This window comes from Xyrauchen texanus, chromosome 2 (genome assembly GCF_025860055.1).
Source record: "Xyrauchen texanus isolate HMW12.3.18 chromosome 2, RBS_HiC_50CHRs, whole genome shotgun sequence".
NCBI classification, from domain to species: domain Eukaryota; kingdom Metazoa; phylum Chordata; class Actinopteri; order Cypriniformes; family Catostomidae; genus Xyrauchen; species Xyrauchen texanus.
In genome coordinates this window covers 10171521-10192223 of record NC_068277.1, presented here as the reverse complement: position 1 = coordinate 10192223, position 20703 = coordinate 10171521, and the positions used below count along the sequence as shown (strand labels likewise).

At 37.0% G+C, this 20703-nt stretch overlaps 2 protein-coding genes across 4 annotated transcripts in view; one reads left to right on the top strand and one right to left on the bottom strand.

Moving 5' to 3' along the window:
- LOC127660117 (myotubularin-related protein 13-like) overlaps positions 1 to 7107 on the bottom strand; it is a 179503-nt gene extending 172396 nt beyond the window's left edge. The window contains exon 1 of one of the 3 annotated variants that reach the window (XM_052150205.1): positions 6873 to 7107. In XM_052150205.1, the coding sequence (XP_052006165.1) occupies positions 6873 to 6927 (55 nt within the window). In that variant the 5' untranslated portion in view covers positions 6928 to 7107. The remainder of the gene's footprint in view (positions 1 to 6872) is intronic. The other 2 variants (XM_052150222.1, XM_052150213.1) reach the window with 2 other exon arrangements.
- A 3552-nt stretch (positions 7108 to 10659) lies between these two features.
- Positions 10660 to 13020, top strand: LOC127660282 (pro-adrenomedullin-like). The gene is made up of 4 exons (XM_052150416.1): positions 10660 to 10774; positions 11297 to 11412; positions 11508 to 11603; positions 11801 to 13020. The coding sequence occupies exons 2-4, from the start codon at positions 11309 to 11311 to the stop codon at positions 12108 to 12110; spliced, it is 510 nt and encodes a 169-aa protein (XP_052006376.1). The 5' UTR covers positions 10660 to 10774; positions 11297 to 11308; the 3' UTR covers positions 12111 to 13020.
- Positions 13021 to 20703: the final 7683 nt, after the last annotated feature.

Genomic DNA, 20703 nt, shown 5'->3' with positions numbered 1-20703 from the left:
AAGTCATATTTACCACAGACCTTATATTACTCATAAATCCAAAACTGCCAGAAGGAAAATTCCAGAGGAAATTCAAGGCTAGAAAATGCTAATTCTCTTCCGGGGATTTGGGCTTGAACTTGAACGGGTTTATTCCGTTTGGTGCCACAGAAATTACACTCAAAATTCCAAGAAGCATTCCCAGCTGAAAATGTGGATGCAGTGTGAATGATTCATAGAGTTCATAGTTTTTCAGGCGATATCATCATTCACTTCACCAACATTACTTAAGATGCTGGAGCAGAAATCAAATGTTGTGGTGATCTTGTGGGAGATCTCCTTTCAAAAAAAAAAAAAACATAAGATGACAAAACAGGAAAATAACACATCTTTTTTCTGATGGAATGAAATCCTACAGCTGAGAACTGCTCCAATAACAATCTTCTAAATGAGCAATGTTCTGTGCTTTGTCATTTTTTTTATCTTTATCTGAAGGGGAATGAGAATTCTGGTGACCCTTCTTCATTAGGACGATGCCTGAATTAATGCAAACTCCACAGATGCCAGGAACACTGAGTTCCCCCCAGCACAAGACAGCCAATTATGCACATCTGTATGAGCGAAAAACTGAGAACACTGCTTACCTTTTCTTATAAGCTTACAAGTGACAGAGACGATTCAGCAAAAACAGCCCTTAAAGAGTTAGGACTGGGGTAATGCCAAGTTTATTTGATGCCCTCTGTAGAGGCTTCTCTGCGTTTGCCCTGGGATCAGCTTTCTGAGCACAAGCGGTCAAGTTACTGAAAGAAAGGCCTCACTCATTTAAGCTCTATGGAAGTTTATCATTGCTTAGGAAGACTAAGATTCCTCCAAACATGCACAGTTGTCGATTCAGTGAATAAGCAGGCTGATGGCGTGATCAGAGTGATGCTGAGGAGAGGGAATTAAACTGAGCTCAAGGTTCAGATTTGTCTGTACTGTATCCTTGCACAACTAGGAACAAGTTCTCAAAGAAAATTGCGATTAGCCCTCTGTAACTTTGGATGCAAAGCATCAGCAATGAACCAATTTTTCAATTTCACAGTTGCAATATGCAGTCTCAAAAAAAGTCTATCATAAAAAGTATATTTGCATTTCTTGAAGGAACTACCAATATTTGCAAGGCAGAAATAGAGTAGTATTACGCTAACCCTTCCAATGGGCATTATTTGATGCCACCCAAATCACAAAGAATTATTAGATTAACTGCTTTCTTATTATCTTATATTTACTACTACTTTTAGAACAAACAAAAAAGGCCTATTTCAGAACTAATGTCTATTGTAAAGAAATAAGCAGAAATAACTATTAAAAACATTCCATAAACTAAATATTTTGGTTGATTACCATTTATGGCTGCATTTAGAGTAGAAATAAAAGCCTGGTCATATTTTTTCTATCCCTGGAACATAATTTGGGTCTGAAAGGCTCAAAAGTTTATCTAGGCCTAGGCTATTTAGTTTTCAATACAAGCTAAGCTCAATCGACAGCATTTGTGTCAAAATACTGATTACTTACAGCCCTGTGGTTTCTGCAATGCGCAAAACATGGTACGGAATCACGGAATAGGAATACAGTCATAAAAATAGAATCAAGTGTAAAATGTGGAATGTCGCGGAATTTGTTTTTTTCTAGTAGTATTGACACAATTTGATACCCACGCACCGACACGCCATTTGTCAGCTGCGGGTCATTGTCCATTTGGAAGACCCATTAGCGACCCAACTTTAACTTCTGGCTGATGTCTTGAAATGTTGCTTCAATATATCCACATCATGCATTCTCACGATGCCATCTATTTTGGAAGTGCAACAGTCCCTCCTGCAGCAAACCACCCTCACAACATGATGCTGCCACCCCCATGCTTCACGGTTGGGATGGTGTTCTTCGACTTGCTAGCCTCACCCTTTTTCCTCCAAACATAGCAATGTTTGTGATGGCCAAACAGTTCAATTTTTGTTTCATCAAACCAGAGGACATTTCTCCAAAAAGTAAGATCTTTTTCCCCATGTGCACTTTCAAACTGTAGTCTGGCTTTTTTATGGCAGTTTTGGAGCAGTGGCTTCTTCATTGCTGAGCAGCCTTTCAGGTATTGTCAAAATAGGACACGTTTTACTGTGGATATAGATACTTGTATCTATATCCACAGTAAAAGATACTTTTTACTGAAAGATGCTTATTTAAGATACTTAAATAAGCATCTTCACAAGGTCCTTTGCTGTTGTTCTGGGATTGATTTTCACTTTACGCACTAAACTAATTTAATCTCTAAGAGACAGAATGCGTCTCCTTCCTGAGCGTTATGATGGCTGTGTGGTCCCATGGCGTTTATACTCGCATACTTTTGTTTTTACAGATGAACGTGGTATCTTCACGCATTTTGAAATAGCTCCCAAGGATGAACCAGACTTGTGGAGGTCCACAATTGTTTTTCTGAGGTCTTTGCTGATTTCTTTTGATTTTCCCATGATGTCAAGCAAAGGGACATGGAGTTTGAAGGTAGGCTTTCAAATACATCTACAGGTACACCTCCAATTCAGTGCACCTACAATCAGAAGCTAATTGGCTAACTGTCTAAACTAAAGGCTTGACATAATTTTCTGGAATTTTCCAAGCTGCTTAAAGGCACAGATATCTTAATGTATGTAAAATTCTGACCCACTGGAATTGTGATATAGTCAATTAAAAGTGAAACAACCTGTCTGTAAACAAATGTTGGAAAAATTACTCATGTCATGCACAAAGTAGATGTCCTAAACGACTTGCCAAAACTATAGTTTGCTAATATTAAATCAGTGGAGTGGTTAAAAAATTAGTTTTAATGACTTAAACCTAAGTGTATGTAAACTTCTGACTTCAACTGTACCTATTTTTCACGAATCGTCCCGGTTTTTGGCCATCTGTCCTGGAAAAATTACAATTCCATTCACAAAATGTCCCAGAATTTGAAAATGTTCCTAATGATTTCACCCATATGAGCGCTTGTTTATGTGCACTTTATTCAAGAAGACACCGATTAAACGTGTTCTCCCAAACAGCTCATTCATATGAATCTTTTGAAAGTCTGATTCATTTTAGTGCATCTGTTCATTTGGACGATTCATGTATATGAATCTCGCCTAAACCGTCCTCTCCCTCTCATATAAAATATTGGGAAGTTTTAGTAAATATATTCATATTCAGACAGAATAAGTAAATATATTCATTATTATGTTCATTTATATGAACTATAGTTTATTTTATAGTCCAGTCCTTATCCACCTGCAACTTTATTTATTTATTTGTATAGGGACAGTACAAGAATTTCAGCAAAAAAAATTTAATAAAAAGATACATTTTACATAGAGATTAAAGCATATGCTAATTTGCATCTCAGGGACCTAGACAGGCTTTTTTTCCCCTATAAAAAATAAAGTAAAACAAGCATTTGAAAACTGAAGAGAAAATATTAACTATAAAAGTTAAGATTGATTGTATCCATTATTACCTAAATAACACAGAATTTTATGGCTTTAAAAATAACAACACAAATGGGTCGGAATTGAAAATGTTTGTACTTTTACTTTTGATACTTAAGCATTTTTAAAACTAGGTACTTTTACTTAAGTAGTATTTTAATGGATGACTTTTACTTAAGTAATAAATTTGTGTGGTGTTTATACTTTTACTTAAGTATTTGAGTAATTGAGTACCTTTTCCACCACTGTGCATGATGAGCAAATTCCACTTACATGAGCATCAGGGATGCTCATTAACCTTCAACCTTGAAGCACTCAGCCCATTCAGACTATATATTTATAATTAAATTGCAGCCTTTGAGGGTTCAATAAGCACATTAAGCCATATAGCAAACTTCTTTTCTGGAAGTGTGAAGCTATCTTCAAAAGACATAATAAGCTCTTAATTCAGTTTTCTGCCAAAATAAAAGCTCAATTTATCTAGACAAAATACATTTAAGAGATTGTGACAAAATATATATCATTAATATAGAGTAAAATGTAATATTCAAAGTAATTATAATAATAATCATTATTATATATTTAAGCATGCGATGGACTGGCGACTTGTCCAGGGTGTCCTCCGCCTTTCGCCCAATGTTAGCTGGGATAGGCTCCAGCCCCCCGCGACCCTGTACACAGGATAAGCGGTTGACGATGGATGGATGGATGGATATATTTAAGCAATATCTCACAAGCAAGAGTGCTTTTGTACTAAATCAAAGTTTTTTTTTATCAATGACTTCACTGATACTGTGCAGCACTGTATGCAAAAAAACCCTCCAATGTTGTGTTTTGAATTGTGCTGTGATCATCTGTATAGAAGCAATTCACTTGATAAACATTATGCAAAGGTATGTTGAAAATTAGTGTTATGTTTTCATTTTATTAAAATTCTATGAATTAATTTGATTAATCCATTTTTTATTAAAATTTAAAACATGGAATTCAGAAAAAAACATGGAATTTGGGGGGGAAAATTGCAAATTGAAAAATGTCAAGATTTCATAAGGCCCTAATTGTCACAAAAAATAATTTAGACTCAAACCTTGTTTACTTAAAAAAGAAGAAGAAAAAAAAGCAGCTACAGTACGGCTTTACAAGCTAGTCCATCAATGCTAAAATACACGTAGTTTCAAAATTTTAGCCATAAGATGTACACGATATATACATGTTAACATGATTTTAGTGTGATAAAATGCTTAATAACATTATCTGTATAATGTTCTATCCAATACTGGGATTAAAGGTTTTTTGTCTTTCCAAGTCATAATATTGGATATAACTTCACACAGATAATGATAGTAAGTGATTTTAACACAGTAAAATCATGTTAATGTGTACATTGGAACATCTTATGACTATAACTTGAAACTATGAGTTTTTTAGCCAGCAGATCCTGGCATAGGCGATATAGGCAGCCGCCTAGGGGGGCAATGATCTCTGGGGCGGCACGACATGCGGTCGCAAGATCGCGATGGGGAAAAGGCACTCAGAACTGTACCACCCAGCCCCTAATCATGCTACCCAGCACATGGAAGATGGCAATGTGTGTGATGGCTAATATATATATATATATATATATATATATAGAAATGAAGTAACTATTAATTATCAATTATCAATCTTTTTATTTAAAGGGATAGTTCACCCAAAAATGAACATTCTCTCATCATCCTCATGCCATTTCAGCAACATGGCTTTCTTTCTTTTGCAGAATACAATTTTGTTTAATATTTTTAGAAGAATATCTGAGCTCTGTAGGTCCATAAAATGCAAATGAATGCTGGCCAGAACTGTGAAGCTAAATAAAGCACATAAAGGCAGCATAAAAGTAATCCATGAGACTCCAGTGGTTACATCTATGTCTTCAGAAGTGACACGATAGATGTGGGTGAGAAACAGATCAATATTTAAGTCCCTTTTTACTCTAAATCACTCACACTTTCAGACGTGAAAGTGAAACTAAACAGTCATCAGATGTGACTTTCAGATGTGAAAGTGGAGATTTAGAGTATAAAAACGACTTAAATATTTAGCTGTTTCTCATGTTGTTGTTGATATTAAAGGGGGCGCCACGTAAGCCAGAACCGCCACTGATTTTATACTGACTTAGTAAGTAAATATACTATTTTTTTGTGTGAATCAACTTTATGCCACAAATGCTGCTAACTGAGCTTAACTTGTATTTAACCCCCAATAAGTTTTAGCCTTTAATTGCTTCTAAAAGCAATGCTGCATCAGACTCGTTTTGTAATGAAAATGGGTTTTCTGTCCAATGACTTTCTGTCAGCTTGAGCACGAGTCTTTCCCATATAAAGGTGGCTATAGCTGAATTAATAAATGTATGAAATGTAAAACAAGAAGACTATCACAGTTCAGTAGCCAAATGGACACAAGAAAGAAGACTATTTGCAAATGATGCAAATATTGAATGACATCATCGCTGCTGATTATATTATAAATGCAGAACATTCTATTAGAGTACACAGTTCTAAAACGACATTTTAGAACTTTAAGTAGTGATTTGAGTAAGTCAAGCAGAATTGGTAGAAATGGTGGAGGAGAAAAATAAGATTATAATGGCTGATGAATATCATTCCAGTGTTGTTTCCTGAATGTCCTGAGGTGTGACAGGTGACCTGCTCTCTGCTTGGACCATTTAGGGATGTAAACACAATAACGTGCTGTAAATGAGATCAATGCGTATGTGGAGCACCTGTAGACGCAACACGATTACGCACAGCTCCTGTTTCCCTTGCGATAGATTTCTGCATCCGCTTTCCACAACACAGGAAGAACACTCCAGCAGAAAATCTCTACTGAGCACAACGCACACATTTAAGCGCTTACACTGACCCGAACCTCACGGCTAAATGTGGAAATCAATGCTGTATAGAGCGCCTAAATCGTCCATTTACAGATCAGTGAAAACAAATAGTAATGTAACAAGTTACTATCTGAGACAGCGCGCGCTTTATTTTCACTGTGTTTACATGTACACGCCGAGATTGACTCAGTGTAAACCCCAAATAAAACACATGATACACTATATACTTTACCTGACTGTTGGTACACAAATATGTTAAAACAATAGCGAAATGACCACACTAGCATCAAAACCTCCCATGTATACACGCACGTCCTGTTTAATTCATATACATGAAGAGGTTGTGACACCCATCTGAGTTCCCTGGTAAAACTGTTCAATAACACCTGTTATGATACCAACCACAGTACCATGCCATAATACGTCAAAGAAAGTGAAATCTGCCCGTTAATCTCTTTAAACGATACACAAGCAGCGACGGCCTAAATAAATCACAACACTCTTCTCACACCCACACCGCATCTTACCAGCCTTCTCCTGATCGTATCCGACCACCATGAAATAATCAGCCAGTCTAGCCATTGGTTCCTCTTTTGGCGAAATTCTGCAACACAATTCAGCATTTTTCTTTCTTCAAAAGCACAGCCATGTTTGACACAGATGACGCCAGTGCGCATGCGTGGACTGGCGGTCGTCCGTCCATGGGCGTGGGTCCTGCGTTCATTCTAATGTACACTCTCCATTACTGAAACACCAATTACAATACACTTACACTACGCTGGCATGTCTTTTACCTTCCCTTTTTGCTTACTGGAAGTCCGTAACTGTTTCTACTACACATTACAGCAACAAGGCACGGTGGCGTGGCCAAGGGTGGGCCAGGGGGAGCCTGGTCCCACCCCAAATTAGACCAAGGTCCATATATGAGTTTATTCTTTGACTTAAGATATATATTTATAAATAGTTTAAAAATGCCTAAATTGTGAATCCTGAAAGTGTGAAAGAACTGTTTGAATGTGCCATTTCTCTGTTGTTAAGGAAAATGTGGTAAAAAAAAAGAAAGAAAGAAAGAAAAAAATTTGGGTTAAGATTGAGCCCATCCATTTTTGTTGAGGCCCATCCAAAAGTAATTTCTTGGCTATGCTACGCAGCTTCATGTAGATCAAGCAGAGTTGAAGTTGCTGTTTTATTATATACTATTTGTAACACAGTGGAGCTTGTGTTATTTTTGTAGGGGGGTACACTTTTTTTTATTTCCAGCTTTTAAAAAATAAATTTCTATATGTAATTTTTAGGCGACATCTGTTGAGATTCGTCTCACGCAACCCAATGGACTTGTTTTACAGTTAACCAAACCTAAATAAAGTCTAACGCTAAACACTAACATTTATTGTGATACACTTGTTATAAGTAAATTTACAAAAGTATTGCCACAAGACATAAACAATATGTGTGTTGCCATTATTTTAGAGTGATAAAATCACTTAATAACCTTTTCTGTGTAAAAGAAAATGATGATGTCAACAAAGCTTAAAACGACTGTACCGCTCAAATAATACACAAGCTTTAACAGAAGAATTAATCTAAGTGATTTTATAAAATGATAAGCTTCACATTTCTGCCTTTAAATCCTCCCAAATTGGCCCCATTTATTTCCATTGTAAGTGCCTCACGGTGACCTCGATTTTTGCTTTTTATTTTTTTTTACATTTTGTGGTAATCAACATTGTGCCACAAATGCTGTAGATTGGTCTTAACTTGTTTTGAACCTGGGATAGTCCTTTAAATTGTACCCAATTGTTAGTGTGTGTGTGTGTGTGTGTATGTGTGTGTGTGTGTGTGTGTGTGTGTGTGAGAGCGTGTATTTATCACTTTGTGGGGACCAAATGTCCCCATAAGGATAGTAAAACCCGAAATTTTTGACCTTGTGGGGACATTTTGTCGGTCCCCATGAGGAAAACAGCTTAAAAATCATACTAAATTATGTTTTTTGAAAATGTAAAAGTGCAGAGAGTTTTCTGTGAGGGTTAGGTTTAGGGGTAGGGTTAGGTTTAGGGGATAGAATATAAAGTTTGTACAGTATAAAAACCATTATGTCTATGGAAAGTCCCCATAAAACATGGAAACACTACATGTGTTTGATTTGTGTGTGTGTTCAAGCGTTATTTATTTTCAGAAATCCGTGGTATTACTATGTTATCTTTGGTATAAGACTATTACACTAAATACTATGGTAAGAGATCTTTGAACCTCAAAAGATTTCTAATTTTTCAAATGTTGTCTTCATTACTCATGATCTCTATTCAAATCATGAAATTGCCAATATCAAATTGAATACTCAATGACATCAATGTGGTCAATGACTCATTGGCACTGTAGTAGCATATCTGAACATTTAACTCACAGGTAGACCTGCTTTCCCCTTGCCTCACTGTGTTTCTTCATTTTAACTTATCAAATATCATCAATCCTTCTGATGACTATGACATATTGGTTTAGCAAACAATAATTACCATATATGGGCTGAGAGGCAAACAACACAATGTTGCTGTTAAGATACTGTGAATGTGATTGTGCAATCTTTGTCTCTCCATATATGGATAAATCACAGGACTGAACTGTTAATTGCTGAAGAATATTAGATGGAACTTTTGGCTCTCTTCCATCTTTTCCCTGTACTGTTTCAAATTTGACACTAAAAAGCTAAATAACAGCACTGCAATACATTCAGAAAAACAGTACACATATACATTTTGGGACAAAAAGAAATTCCATTGGCAGAAGTATTTCTGATTTATATTTCGTTTCGTTTTTACTAATTTCAGGTAGTCTAATGTGAAGAAAAAAAAAATTATAACTAGGTGAAGGCCATTGGCCACTCTCCACAAAATTCAAAGTTACACTGTTATCTATGTTTACAAATCCTGGAATAGACAGTCTTACCCCTAACATTGAAAAAACAGACAGATGTAGCTCAAAGTTACAACAGATTAACTGTTGTTTGGAATATTTTGAAATTAAGTGACGATATATTATATAGATGTACATTATTGTCACTTTTAAAGGGATAGTTCACCCCAAACTGTAAATTCTCAGATGTGTATGACTTTCTTTCTTCTGCTGAACTCAAAAGAAGATTTTTAGAAGAATATCTCAGCTCTATTGGTCCATACCTTGCAAGTGATTGGTGACCACAACTTTGAAGCGCCAAAAAGCATATTAAGGAAACATAAAAGTAATCCATGCAACTCCAGAGGTTAAATCTACATCTTTAGAAGTGATAGGATAGGGGTGGGTGTGAAACAGATCAATATTTAAGTCCTTTTTACTTTAAATCTCCACTTTCACTTTCACATTCTTCTTCTTTTGTTTTTGGTGATTCACATTCTTTGTGCATATCACCACCTACGTTTCAAGGAGGATAATTTAAGTAAAAAAGGTCTTAAATATCGATCTGTTTCTCACCCACACTTATCAAAGAAAGTCATACACAATCTGGGATGGCATGAGGGTGAGTAAATAATGAATTTTGGGCGAACTAACCCTTTAATATGTAGATACATATTCTCTCTATGTACCAGTTTTTCACATTGAGCTTAGTATACTAGAGATTCAAGAGAAAAAATAATAAAAAAAAATGTATATACAGTATATACCTAATAATACATTATTTATATCACACTTACATTCAAATGTGTGAGTAAAAATGTATATTTTGGCAAAATATTAATATATTTTTGTTAAACAAAATACAAATTTGAACTGTCTAAAAAAATCTAATTTAACATATTTTTCTCAAGTCAGACATATTATTTTGATAGTGTGCCCCAACCAACACCCAGACAACACAAGCAATGTTATTAAAAGAGTGTTATTCTTTGTAAATGAAACCTGTTTTTGCTTTATGTTATACATATGTAGAAACGTTCATCCATTCAAACCCCAAAAGTTTCTAGACATAGAAGCTTGAATTTCTATGTAACATTCCTTTTAACTTTTTTGTTTAAAACAAAAATAAATGGTCTGACCAAAAATTATCTACCAGCCTGACAATTAGTTTATTCCCAGAAACACTGATAAAGTCTCATGCCAAGAATTTCAACATTACATTTTCATCAAGAAAAAAATCCCTTTATTATTTCCAGTTTCGTTTTCCTATTCGCATTCACGGTCTGAACTTGGCAATACTGCAAAGAGGAAGTGTATCCAGGCTTGGTACGGAGGGACTGGGATGAGAGAGAGGGTGTCAGACATGACCCCTCCCACCTCCCTCAAGTATAAATGCCCTTACTCCTACTGTGGAGAGTCAGACTATTACGAGTATCACAGCTGCATTTCAGCAATAACAGAAAGTGAAAGAGCCTCTGGATTACTTTCAACACAGATTACACAGAACACACCAAGCCAAGTGAACTGTACTTCTTCACAGGTATGTATACTTATGAGAGTGTTTCTGTTTGTTTATTTGTCTTTTTTTAAGGGTCATGTCAATGCATGCAATGGTTATCTGTATTCTAACCTTTGCATGCATGAGTGTGTGATATATATATATATATATATATATATATATATATATATATATACAGCTTTAGTTTGTGAGGCAAAAATAACTAAACCTCATTATAGAAGAATTGTGTTTAGTGTATAGGGTGCATTACAGGGTTGAAGCAATGTTTATATATAAAATTATACCTTTTTATATTTGTCCCTTTTATGGCTGTCTGAAAACATAAGTTTACCTTACTATACGAAATGTGACCTCACCTTGACATTGTAAATAAATGTATAATGAGTGTATGCATGATAGCTTGGCTTTTGGACTCTTGTGCAAGCAAGAGCAAAGCATGGTTGGCACAGAGTTGGGGAGTTGCATGCAGGTGATTAGATCTTTTCAGTCCCTTTCTGACTAAGTGATATCTAACAGATGTTTCATTATTTTTTTTCCTTAAAGACTTCAGCTACGATGCAACTGATTCTACAGTCCGTCTTCTGCTGCTGCCTGCTGGTTACCGTTGCACCCAGTGTGGACAGTGCGAAACATGACCTGAGACAAGTTTTGAAAAGAAGGTAAGCTGATGTGTAGATATGAAATAGAATTGAACATATTATGCATTGGTTTTTAAAGGTTTCTAATGAATGTCATTCTTCTCGTTGATAATTAGTATCTGGCTGCAGAGATCAAAAAGGGATTTGAGTTTTGAGAACAGCCAATTTGTCAGACCAGATGATGTGAGAGACAACTTGATGCCACATTCAAGGTAAGAAAACTTCATTACCATTGAAATAATCCCTTTATGACAAATGTGGCCATTGTTTTCCCCAAAGAAGAAGATTTGTCAAACTTGTCAAGCATAGAACATTTAAGTAAACTTGGGCTGCAATTTGTGAGCCAGATGCAATTTCTCAGGAATACCGGGCAAACAGTAATGTCTTCTTCCCCTCTTTGCCTTTCCAGCACTGACATCAGTATGAGGACAAAACGCTCCAAAAACTCCATCAACCAATCCAGGAGACCGGGCTGCTCGCTTGGCACCTGCTCAGTGCATGTCCTGGCACACCGCCTCCATGACCTCAACAACAAACTCAAGATTGGGAATGCACCCGTTGACAAGATCAGTCCTCTGGGTTACGGCCGGCGGCGAAGATCCGTTCCAGATAAAGTAATGACCCTGCGACAGGAGGGCAACAGGCTGCGGCCAGCATGGAACAGCTCGGACTCTCAGTCACGGCTACAAAAGTTGGAAGCACTACTCAGACGGACGTGAGCTGGACAGGGCGGGAGTGCTACAAGAACACGGTGACAGAGGCTCGCCGGCCAAGTATGAAATTCTACAAATGCCTCAGACTCCTGCCAAGTGTTCTTCAGCACATTCTTTTCTGAGCACAGGGGCAGGGAGGGCGATCTTGTCTCCTGAAGACTGTCCTCAAGGAGAAATCGTCTAAGCAATTGCAGAAACAAGAATGGGGAAAGGCAGATGGAGAATCATACATGAAACAATGTGCCTTGGATATGAGCAAGTATCATTGCACTGAACCTGGAAACAGTGGACTTGCCTAAAGGAAAAGCAGAACTTCATCTCCCAGGAGAAGTGGACTGCCCTGTTGGTGAACCAGTCAGTGGAATTATGGTGTCCAGTGACTGTTATTTACTCTCCAGTCTTTGGGCTTCTGAAGAGACATGATTCTAGACAGGAATAAGTTGAAAAATGAAGCATTTCTATTTGGAATCACATTTTCGGACACTGTAAGCAGGATGAATGCCTTAGATTATGTGAATTGTCTATGCCAGTCCATAAGGATTGCATTTTAACTTACTTGAACATTGTTATTATTATTTGTACAGAGATATGTGCAATCTATGTCCGTTTTTATTGCAAGTATATGTATATTTGAATAGATATATATCATTATATTATTTAATTGTTTTATATTACTTTATACTACTTACAGAGATAAAACTATTTTTGTACAGGAAATACATAAGGGCATTGATGGGAGTGTTATATCTATTATTCGTGTCAAGGATGTTTCAAACTGTGGTAATAGGATAACTTCTTTTATGCAATTATATATTTGTAAATGGGATCTATTTTTATTTGTGTGTATGAGTGTGTGTGTGTGTGTATGTGTGTGTATGTGAAATGAAGCAACATTGTCATTCAATAAACTTTTGCATACAACTAAAGCTGATGTCTTCCAAGCCTCCTATGTTCTGTTCTACAGGAAGTGAGGGTAGTTAAAGAAAGCATCTCTCGATTGTTCCTCATCCAGATTGCCCAGTGGGCAGACACATGATCAGCACCTGGTCAGGGTGATTACTTGTTAAAGACCCTGGGGGGCAGATGGGGCGGGGCGTCAATTGCATTCCGTTTTTTTTGGTTTTCCATACACACTGACTATATGCAATACCACAGAATATTTTGGAGCTACTAGTGATTTGTTTTTGAAAGTGGTATGGACCAGAGCTGTGTTTAATGGGAGCTTTTCAGGGAGTGGGTTTGCAAGATGTAGAGCAAAGGGCTTTTTGTAGTGCATGCTAGTGTGAGAGGCACATTCCTCTTAAACACCTAATTACCATTCCTCTCTTAATTAGATGGAACTTCAAAAATGCATTTTTATTGTTGCGCCCATGTGGCCTCATAAAGCACCATATGATACAATGAATCACAGTGCATCCAAATTGTGCCAGGAAAGAATTAAACTCAATTAGTCCCTCCTTTTCTTTAAAAAAGCAAAAATTGATGTTACAGTGAGGTGCTTCCAATGGAAGTCAATGGGGCCAATTTCTTTTGTGTTTATAAGGCAGAAATGTAAGCCTTTAATTTTATAAAAGCACTTACATAATTTCTTCTGTTGAAACTCATCTATTATTTGAGTTGTAAAGTTGTTTAAATCCAAATGTTTACAGTCATTTGAAAGTTTTAGGGTTGTAGGGTTCTCTCTAAACACTACTTTATTTCAACCCATGTCATTTCCATCATAACAGAAAGTTTGGGTTTTATGTAGCCCACAAAGTTATTAGCAAGTCGATTCGGTTAAAGGTTGAACAAATTCAAAGCTACGATACAAAACTAGACATAACCTCCTAAAAAAATGAATAAATGAATAAAAAGATCAGTGCACCAGTTAAAGCACCAAACCACTTTTTGGCTGATCTCCAAGCACTCTAATAACCAATCAAATGACATCACATCGTCATGGCAACAAAGTTATAAAACTGGCTATAACTTTACACAGAAAAGGTTAGATTACACTGAAATCAGGTTAATACACATATTGTTTACATCTGGTGGCCATACATTTGAAATAGTGAGTATTTTAACGTTTACAAATTGGCTCCCATTCACTTCCAACGTAAGTGCCTCACTGGAACCTAGATTTGGGCTTTTTTAAAGAAAAGGAGGGACGAGTCAAAAACAACATTTCGTGTTTATCAACATTATGTCACAAATGCTGCCGATTGAGCTTAACTTGTATTGAACCCAGAATATTCCTTTAATGTGGTATTCGTCAGCACATACTGATGACAGAAAGTTTAAAAACATAAAAATGTTGTTTACATAAATCTTAGATAGTTACATCCATAACATAACTTAGAGCCACGTTACATAGAATACCTTTAGATTAGGAATATTTGGGAATATTTGGGAAATAGTCCTTATTACCTCCGGCAGTCTGTATTTAGAAAGGCTATAAATATGCTTTACATTCTCTTTGGCTGTTGTAAAATGTAGCAACTAGGCTCTCATAGCAAATAGGGTTTGATTTATTGTAAATGAATTTGTGCTGGGGCTAATGTGCCATATATAATTACAAATCATAAGTGCACAGTTAATGGCAAGGTAACGATGCTGGAAAGAGTTCCAATTTTTTTTTCTAAATGTGAGGTGGTGATGGTGTAGTGGTCTAAAGCACATAACTGGTAATCTGGAAATCAGTAGGTCGCTGGTTCAGTCCCCACAGACACCACCATTGTGTCCTTGAGCAAGGCACTTAACTCCAGGTTGCTCTGGGGGGTTGTCCCTGTAATAAGGGCTCTGTAAGTCACTTTGGATAAAAGCTTCTGCCAAAATGCATAAATGTAAATGTAAAATTAGTGCTATAGTTCCACCTTGTGGACACAATTACTGGAGTAGGTGTTCTTGTACCAAGCATTTCTAAATGTAATCTGAGACTGATACCCTCTGCCTCACCCATAGACACCTCTTAAATTTCTAATTCCTGTCAGTGAATATAGACCTACAATCAACATGTCTCTTTTATACAGTAGGGCATACATAGAACTGCATGTTGATCATCATTACTAGGGTAATTGCCTTCACTTATTATTATAATTGTAACGATTCTTATTCTTATTCTTATTATTTCATTTGAAAAGGGTACAGCTTTCAAGAAACCGTATTTTTCAACCTAGACATTGGGGTACCAGTATTTGAGGATACAAAGTAGGCTGATGTTACACTTCAGTTCCAATATTCATATTAGTGGTAAACAAATAAGAGATTTGTATTGGTTGATTCCAGTATACAGCCTTGCAAACAAAGATTACATAATCATAATATGAGAATGTATATGATTTTTTGGTGTTTTACACATTATTTTTGGCCAAGATGGCAGAAAAATATGGTATCAATTATTCTTATTCAGAAGAGGATATTTTTTTAAACTATTGTCTTCCAGGTTTAAATTTGACATCCAGAATCAATAATAAGTGAAGGCAATAGAAATAATGTACACATAGTATTTCAAAGCTAAGGTCTAACGCAGCCAAAAATGTGATTTTTTTGAGGGAATAACTTGATTGAGGGCTATGGGACGAACGTAAATGTTGCATTATATCAAACTGTATTATATTAAAACAGTAAAGTTGCCCTGGTTCCCGTCCTTTATGATTTAATAGTATAAAAAACATTACTCTTTAAAAAACATTAACCAATGCTACGAAGAGCTGTCATATGTTTATATGTATTTTTTCCCTCTTCTATTACTGTACATGGCAAAGCAGGCCAAATCAAAGGTCATCATGTGCCAACTTTGTCCTACGGGCCCTGGTTTGGGTCTCTCTAGTCTAACAGATAACAATGATAGGCATAGAATTAAACATATAAAAGATTTTTTTTTAAAGTAGAATTGGGGGATCAATCATTTATAAACAATTTACTGCTGTTGTCTGATTAATATTTAATCCTGTAATCTATCAAAAAGTAACTGTAATCTGATTATGAGTATTTTAAAATCTAATTTAATCTAATTAAAAGTAATTCGTATTTGTAATCTGATTACATAATAAAGATTACATGTAATCAGCTCCTACACAGCACTGCATATCAGCAAGTCATGTCGGTTAAAGGTTAAACATATTCAAAGCTAAAATCCAAAGACTAGACTTAACCTCCTCCCAACTAAAAAAGCTAAACATCTACTCGCTTCTCACATGGTCTTTTTCTATGAATAAAGCAAGACAAAGGCAGTTCAAGCACCAATTCAAGTGCCAGGCCATTCTTGGTTGATCCCCCATATCAAAGACAAATCCATTTAACTAGTCTCTAATAATCATAAAATGTATCAAATGTTTGCAAACTTCTTCTATTTACTGTATAATACTGTATCACCTCATGATAAGAATCATACTGCATACAAGGTTTGTTGAATAGTCTACAGCCAGACCTGGCCAAAGAGTTGAACCACTCATTTTAACTTCTAAAGATAACAAATGCAATAAAATGTATGGAAACACTGGGCTCAGATAGATATGGAATTCAATTTTACGAGAAATTCACCAGCAAACTGGTTCCCCTCCATTTGTATATGTTCAGTGTATAGTTTGAAAATGGCCTCCAACTGTACAAACACACAGGCCAATATTTGACTAGTCCTTATCGGTTGGCTCTCACTACCATTATTTTGGTTACTCTAGACCAGGGATGGGCAACTGGCAGCCCTCTGGAATCTGGATATGGCTGGTCAGGCAATATTAGATTGAAAATTGACTTTAGTACATTGAAAAAGTGTTAATGTGATACAGTAGAATTCAGGCTATGGTGCTATTACTGCTATCCACCAGTAGAGGTCACATGTTCCAAACAGTTAAAGGGACAGTTCACCAAAAAATAAAAATTCAGTCATTGTTTACTCACCCTTGTGTTGACTTGTTATAACCCCATATGAGCCCAAAATGTGCTTAGTGATGTTATATAATGGCAGTTTATGTTGACCAACTCTTCAAGCTTCAAAAGGACAAAAAGTACAATTCAGAAGTCTAATAAATTATTGTTTTTGACTCATGTCTTGTTCTGAAGGAATAAGATTTGGTAAAACAAAGCAAAATCGAATGTATTATTAAGTGAAACCATTGATCTACTGTGTTCACGAGACTGCACTCGAGCTTTAGAGTTCCTTGAACGAGAGCAGTAGTAATGCTGCACCTGCTTGTGAGAATGGGGCGTGCAAGTAAAAACTAATTTTGTTTAACTTCAACAGGACCACTAGCGATATTAACAACCGAAAACACAACACAGCTGCACACAAACCAGAGAACAAAATTTACAAAACACATCTGTATACACATTCTTACAAAATACATTTGTAGTTGAAGAATAGGCGTTGACTAACTAAAACTGCATTTTCAACTCGAAATGGGAAACAGTTACAAAGTTTACAGGGAAATCATGTGGATGCTGTGTTTGGATATGGAATCTCTGATCTTGAATCACCGTTACACCACTGCTCACAAAGAGAAGTATGAGAAAGATGCACAGTCACACCAGATCTGTGCTCTCATCACAAATTTAAAGGTGCACTCAATGATTTATTCTTTATTAAAAAAAATGTACCCCAAAATAAATTAGTTGAAATTTTGATACATATGTATAAAATCATGACTCCTCACTCGAGATCAGGACTCTAGTCATATCAGTAACTATAAAAAAGCTGTTTAAATCTACATGGAGAGGGTCCCTTCATGGGGGCTGCCATGATCAAATCACATGACCAGCTGAATACTACTCGCTTAATCTCAGTAACCACCCTGTAATTGGACACTTTTACTCTTGGATGATATTAATCATGGCTGACTGTGAATAATGAATTTCTACAATGGCATCTGTACCTGAAATTTACTGATTTTGAATGATGCTGCATCCACACCTCTAGGTGTCAGTGTAAGTCCAAGATGACACAAACAAAAAAGTTACTGAGTGCACCTTTAAAAGGGTAAAAAGAGTGGTAGCAAAACTTTTTACTATTGCTGCACGATATATCGAATTTATCGAAATATACATGTCGCGAGATGCATATTGGTAACGGAAATTGCAATAATGGAAAGATTTGAATACAGTAAGATTCAAGGTGACGCATGTAGCAGAGAAAATTCTGGGTGCCGATTGTCACATGGTGTGTGTGTTTGGTGGGGGTGGATAGTGTGGTGCGGAAATTATTTGTATTTATGCACTGATATGTTATGCATAAAAATGGCTGCAATTTGTGAGCCAGATGCAATTTCTCAGGAATAACGGGCAAACAGTAATGTCTTCTACCCCTCTTTGCCTTTCCAGCACTGACATCAGTATGAGGACAAAACGCTCAAAAACTCCATCAACCAATCCAGGAGACCGGGCTGCTTGCTTGGCACCTGCTCAGTGCATGTCCTGGCACACCGCCTCCATGACCTCAACAACAAACTCAAGATTGGGAATGCACCCGTTGACAAGATCAGTCCTCTGGGTTACGGCTGGCGGCGAAGATCCGTTCCAGATAAAGTAATGACCCTGCGACAGGAGGGCAACAGGCTGCGGTCAGCATGGAGTGGTAATATTTGGATTTTAACTTTGAATATTCTTTTTTTAATGAGCACCAAGACTACATATCAGACAGACAACATGCTGGGTTAAAGGAACCAGCTCATAATGGCAATACTGGCTCAGTGGTTGAGGCTCAGGGTTACTGACCAGAAGGTTGGGGGTTCAAGCCCCAGCACCACCATGATGCCACTGCTGGGCCCTTGAGCAAGGCAGGTTGCTCTGGGGGGACTGTCCCTGTAATAAGTGCACTGTAAGTCGCTTTGGATAAAAGTGTCTGCCAAATGCATAAATGTAAGTTGTTTTCCACAGACTATATTTTACTCATAAATTGAAAAACCCATTTAAAAAAAAAAAAAAACATAGGAAAATCCCAAGGGAACCCATGGTGAATTCTCTTCCAGTTTTTGTGGACTAAACCTAAAACAGCTCTCTGGTGGTGTAGTGGTCTAAGCACATAACTGGTAATCTGGGAATCAGAAGGATGCTGGTTTGAGCCCCACAGCCACCACCATTGTGTCCTTGAGCAAGGCACTTAACTCCAGGTTGCTCCGGGGGGGATTGTCCCTGTAATAAGGGCTCTGTAAGTCGCTTTGGATAAAAGCGTCTGCCAAATGCAAATGAAAATGACCCGACAAAATGATCCAAGAAACTCAAACCAGAATTCTGGGTAAAAAAATAATAACCCAGCCTAATTTAGAGGTGGGATTGAAAACATTTCCTTGTTGGAAATGTACAGACAAAACAAATGAGACTTGACAGTATGTATTATTGAAGTAGTATTGCTTTTCAATTTAACATGAATTTGTCCATTTGAACTGCATATGAACAATATGAAAGTTGTAATCCAGCCCTTTGGTAAAAAGAGAAATTTGTTTTGGCCCTCATCACTATCAAAATTGCCATTCCATGCTCTAGAGTGTGCATTAAGAAGATTTGAGGCCCGAAAGTATTTGGACACTTTAACCACACTTAAAATGGTATTAACTTCTCTAAAGGTGCATCCCAAACCAAAGTATTGCAAGTAGTAGGGTATGTTTACACTGAAAATGCAGCAAAAAGAAGTGTACTTTAAGTACCCGGATGATGCACTTTTCAACTGTCAAAACAGAGTGTGGAATGTTGGACACTTTTTGCACTCAACGCACACGGCTTGTCATTGATAGCGGAAGGGGTGGAGTTAACTGGGTACACTGCTAGTCTAACAACACAGTTGTAAATAATGAAGAATGTAGCAACTAGCGAAACTTCAGTGGATACAGAACCTTACAAAAGAGTTGAATGATTTACAATCACCCCAAGCTTTGTGAATATGTAAGTTGTATACAAGTGTTAAACTAAGATGGCTAACACGATAAAGCTAGCGGCAACACATCGTGTGCGTTTGAATTGTCACTTCCGTCAGCTGTCAAACGCCGAATGCTTCTGTGTAGTAAAAACCGGTAAGTGTTCCATTTGGAACGATACAACACATTGAAAATTCATACACTACATGGCTGAGTGTATAGTGTAATTTGGGACACAGCTTTGGCCATTTTTGAAAGTAAGTTCGACAACCAGTGTCCAAATATAGTGTATACATGTATACAGTATATATACCTGTATATACATATTTGACAGCTGACTAGAGCTGCTGCCCCTGCGACCCAACTTCAGATAAGCGGTTGAAGAGAGCCTACCTGGAGAAGTGATGGCACCAGGATGCACTTTGGAGGGAGTGTGATGCTCTGGGCAATGTTCTTGCTGAACAACCCTTGGTCCGGCCATTCATGTGGATGTCAATTTGATATTTACATTTACATTTATGCATTTTGCAGACGCTTTTATCCAAAGCGACTTACAAAGCCCTTATTATAGGGACAATCCCCCCGTAGCAACCTGGAGTTAAGTGCCTTGCTCAAGGACACAATGGTGGTGGCTGTGGGGATCGAACCAGCGACCTTCTGATTACCAGATTACCAGTTATGTGCTTTAGACCACTACACTACCACCACTCCACATATGTACCACCTACCTAAACATCGTTGCAGACCAGGTACACCCCTTAATGGCAATGGTATTC

Excerpts from the sequence above, each read along its gene's own strand:
- LOC127660282 (XM_052150416.1), top strand. The coding sequence starts at position 11,309 with ATGCAACTGATTCTACAGTCCGTCTTCTGCTGCTGCCTGCTGGTTACC. Across the intron at positions 11,413-11,507 it reads AGACAAGTTTTGAAAAGAAG|TATCTGGCTGCAGAGATCAA; the intron begins GTAAGCTGATGT and ends GTTGATAATTAG. Across the intron at positions 11,604-11,800 it reads AACTTGATGCCACATTCAAG|CACTGACATCAGTATGAGGA; the intron begins GTAAGAAAACTT and ends TTGCCTTTCCAG.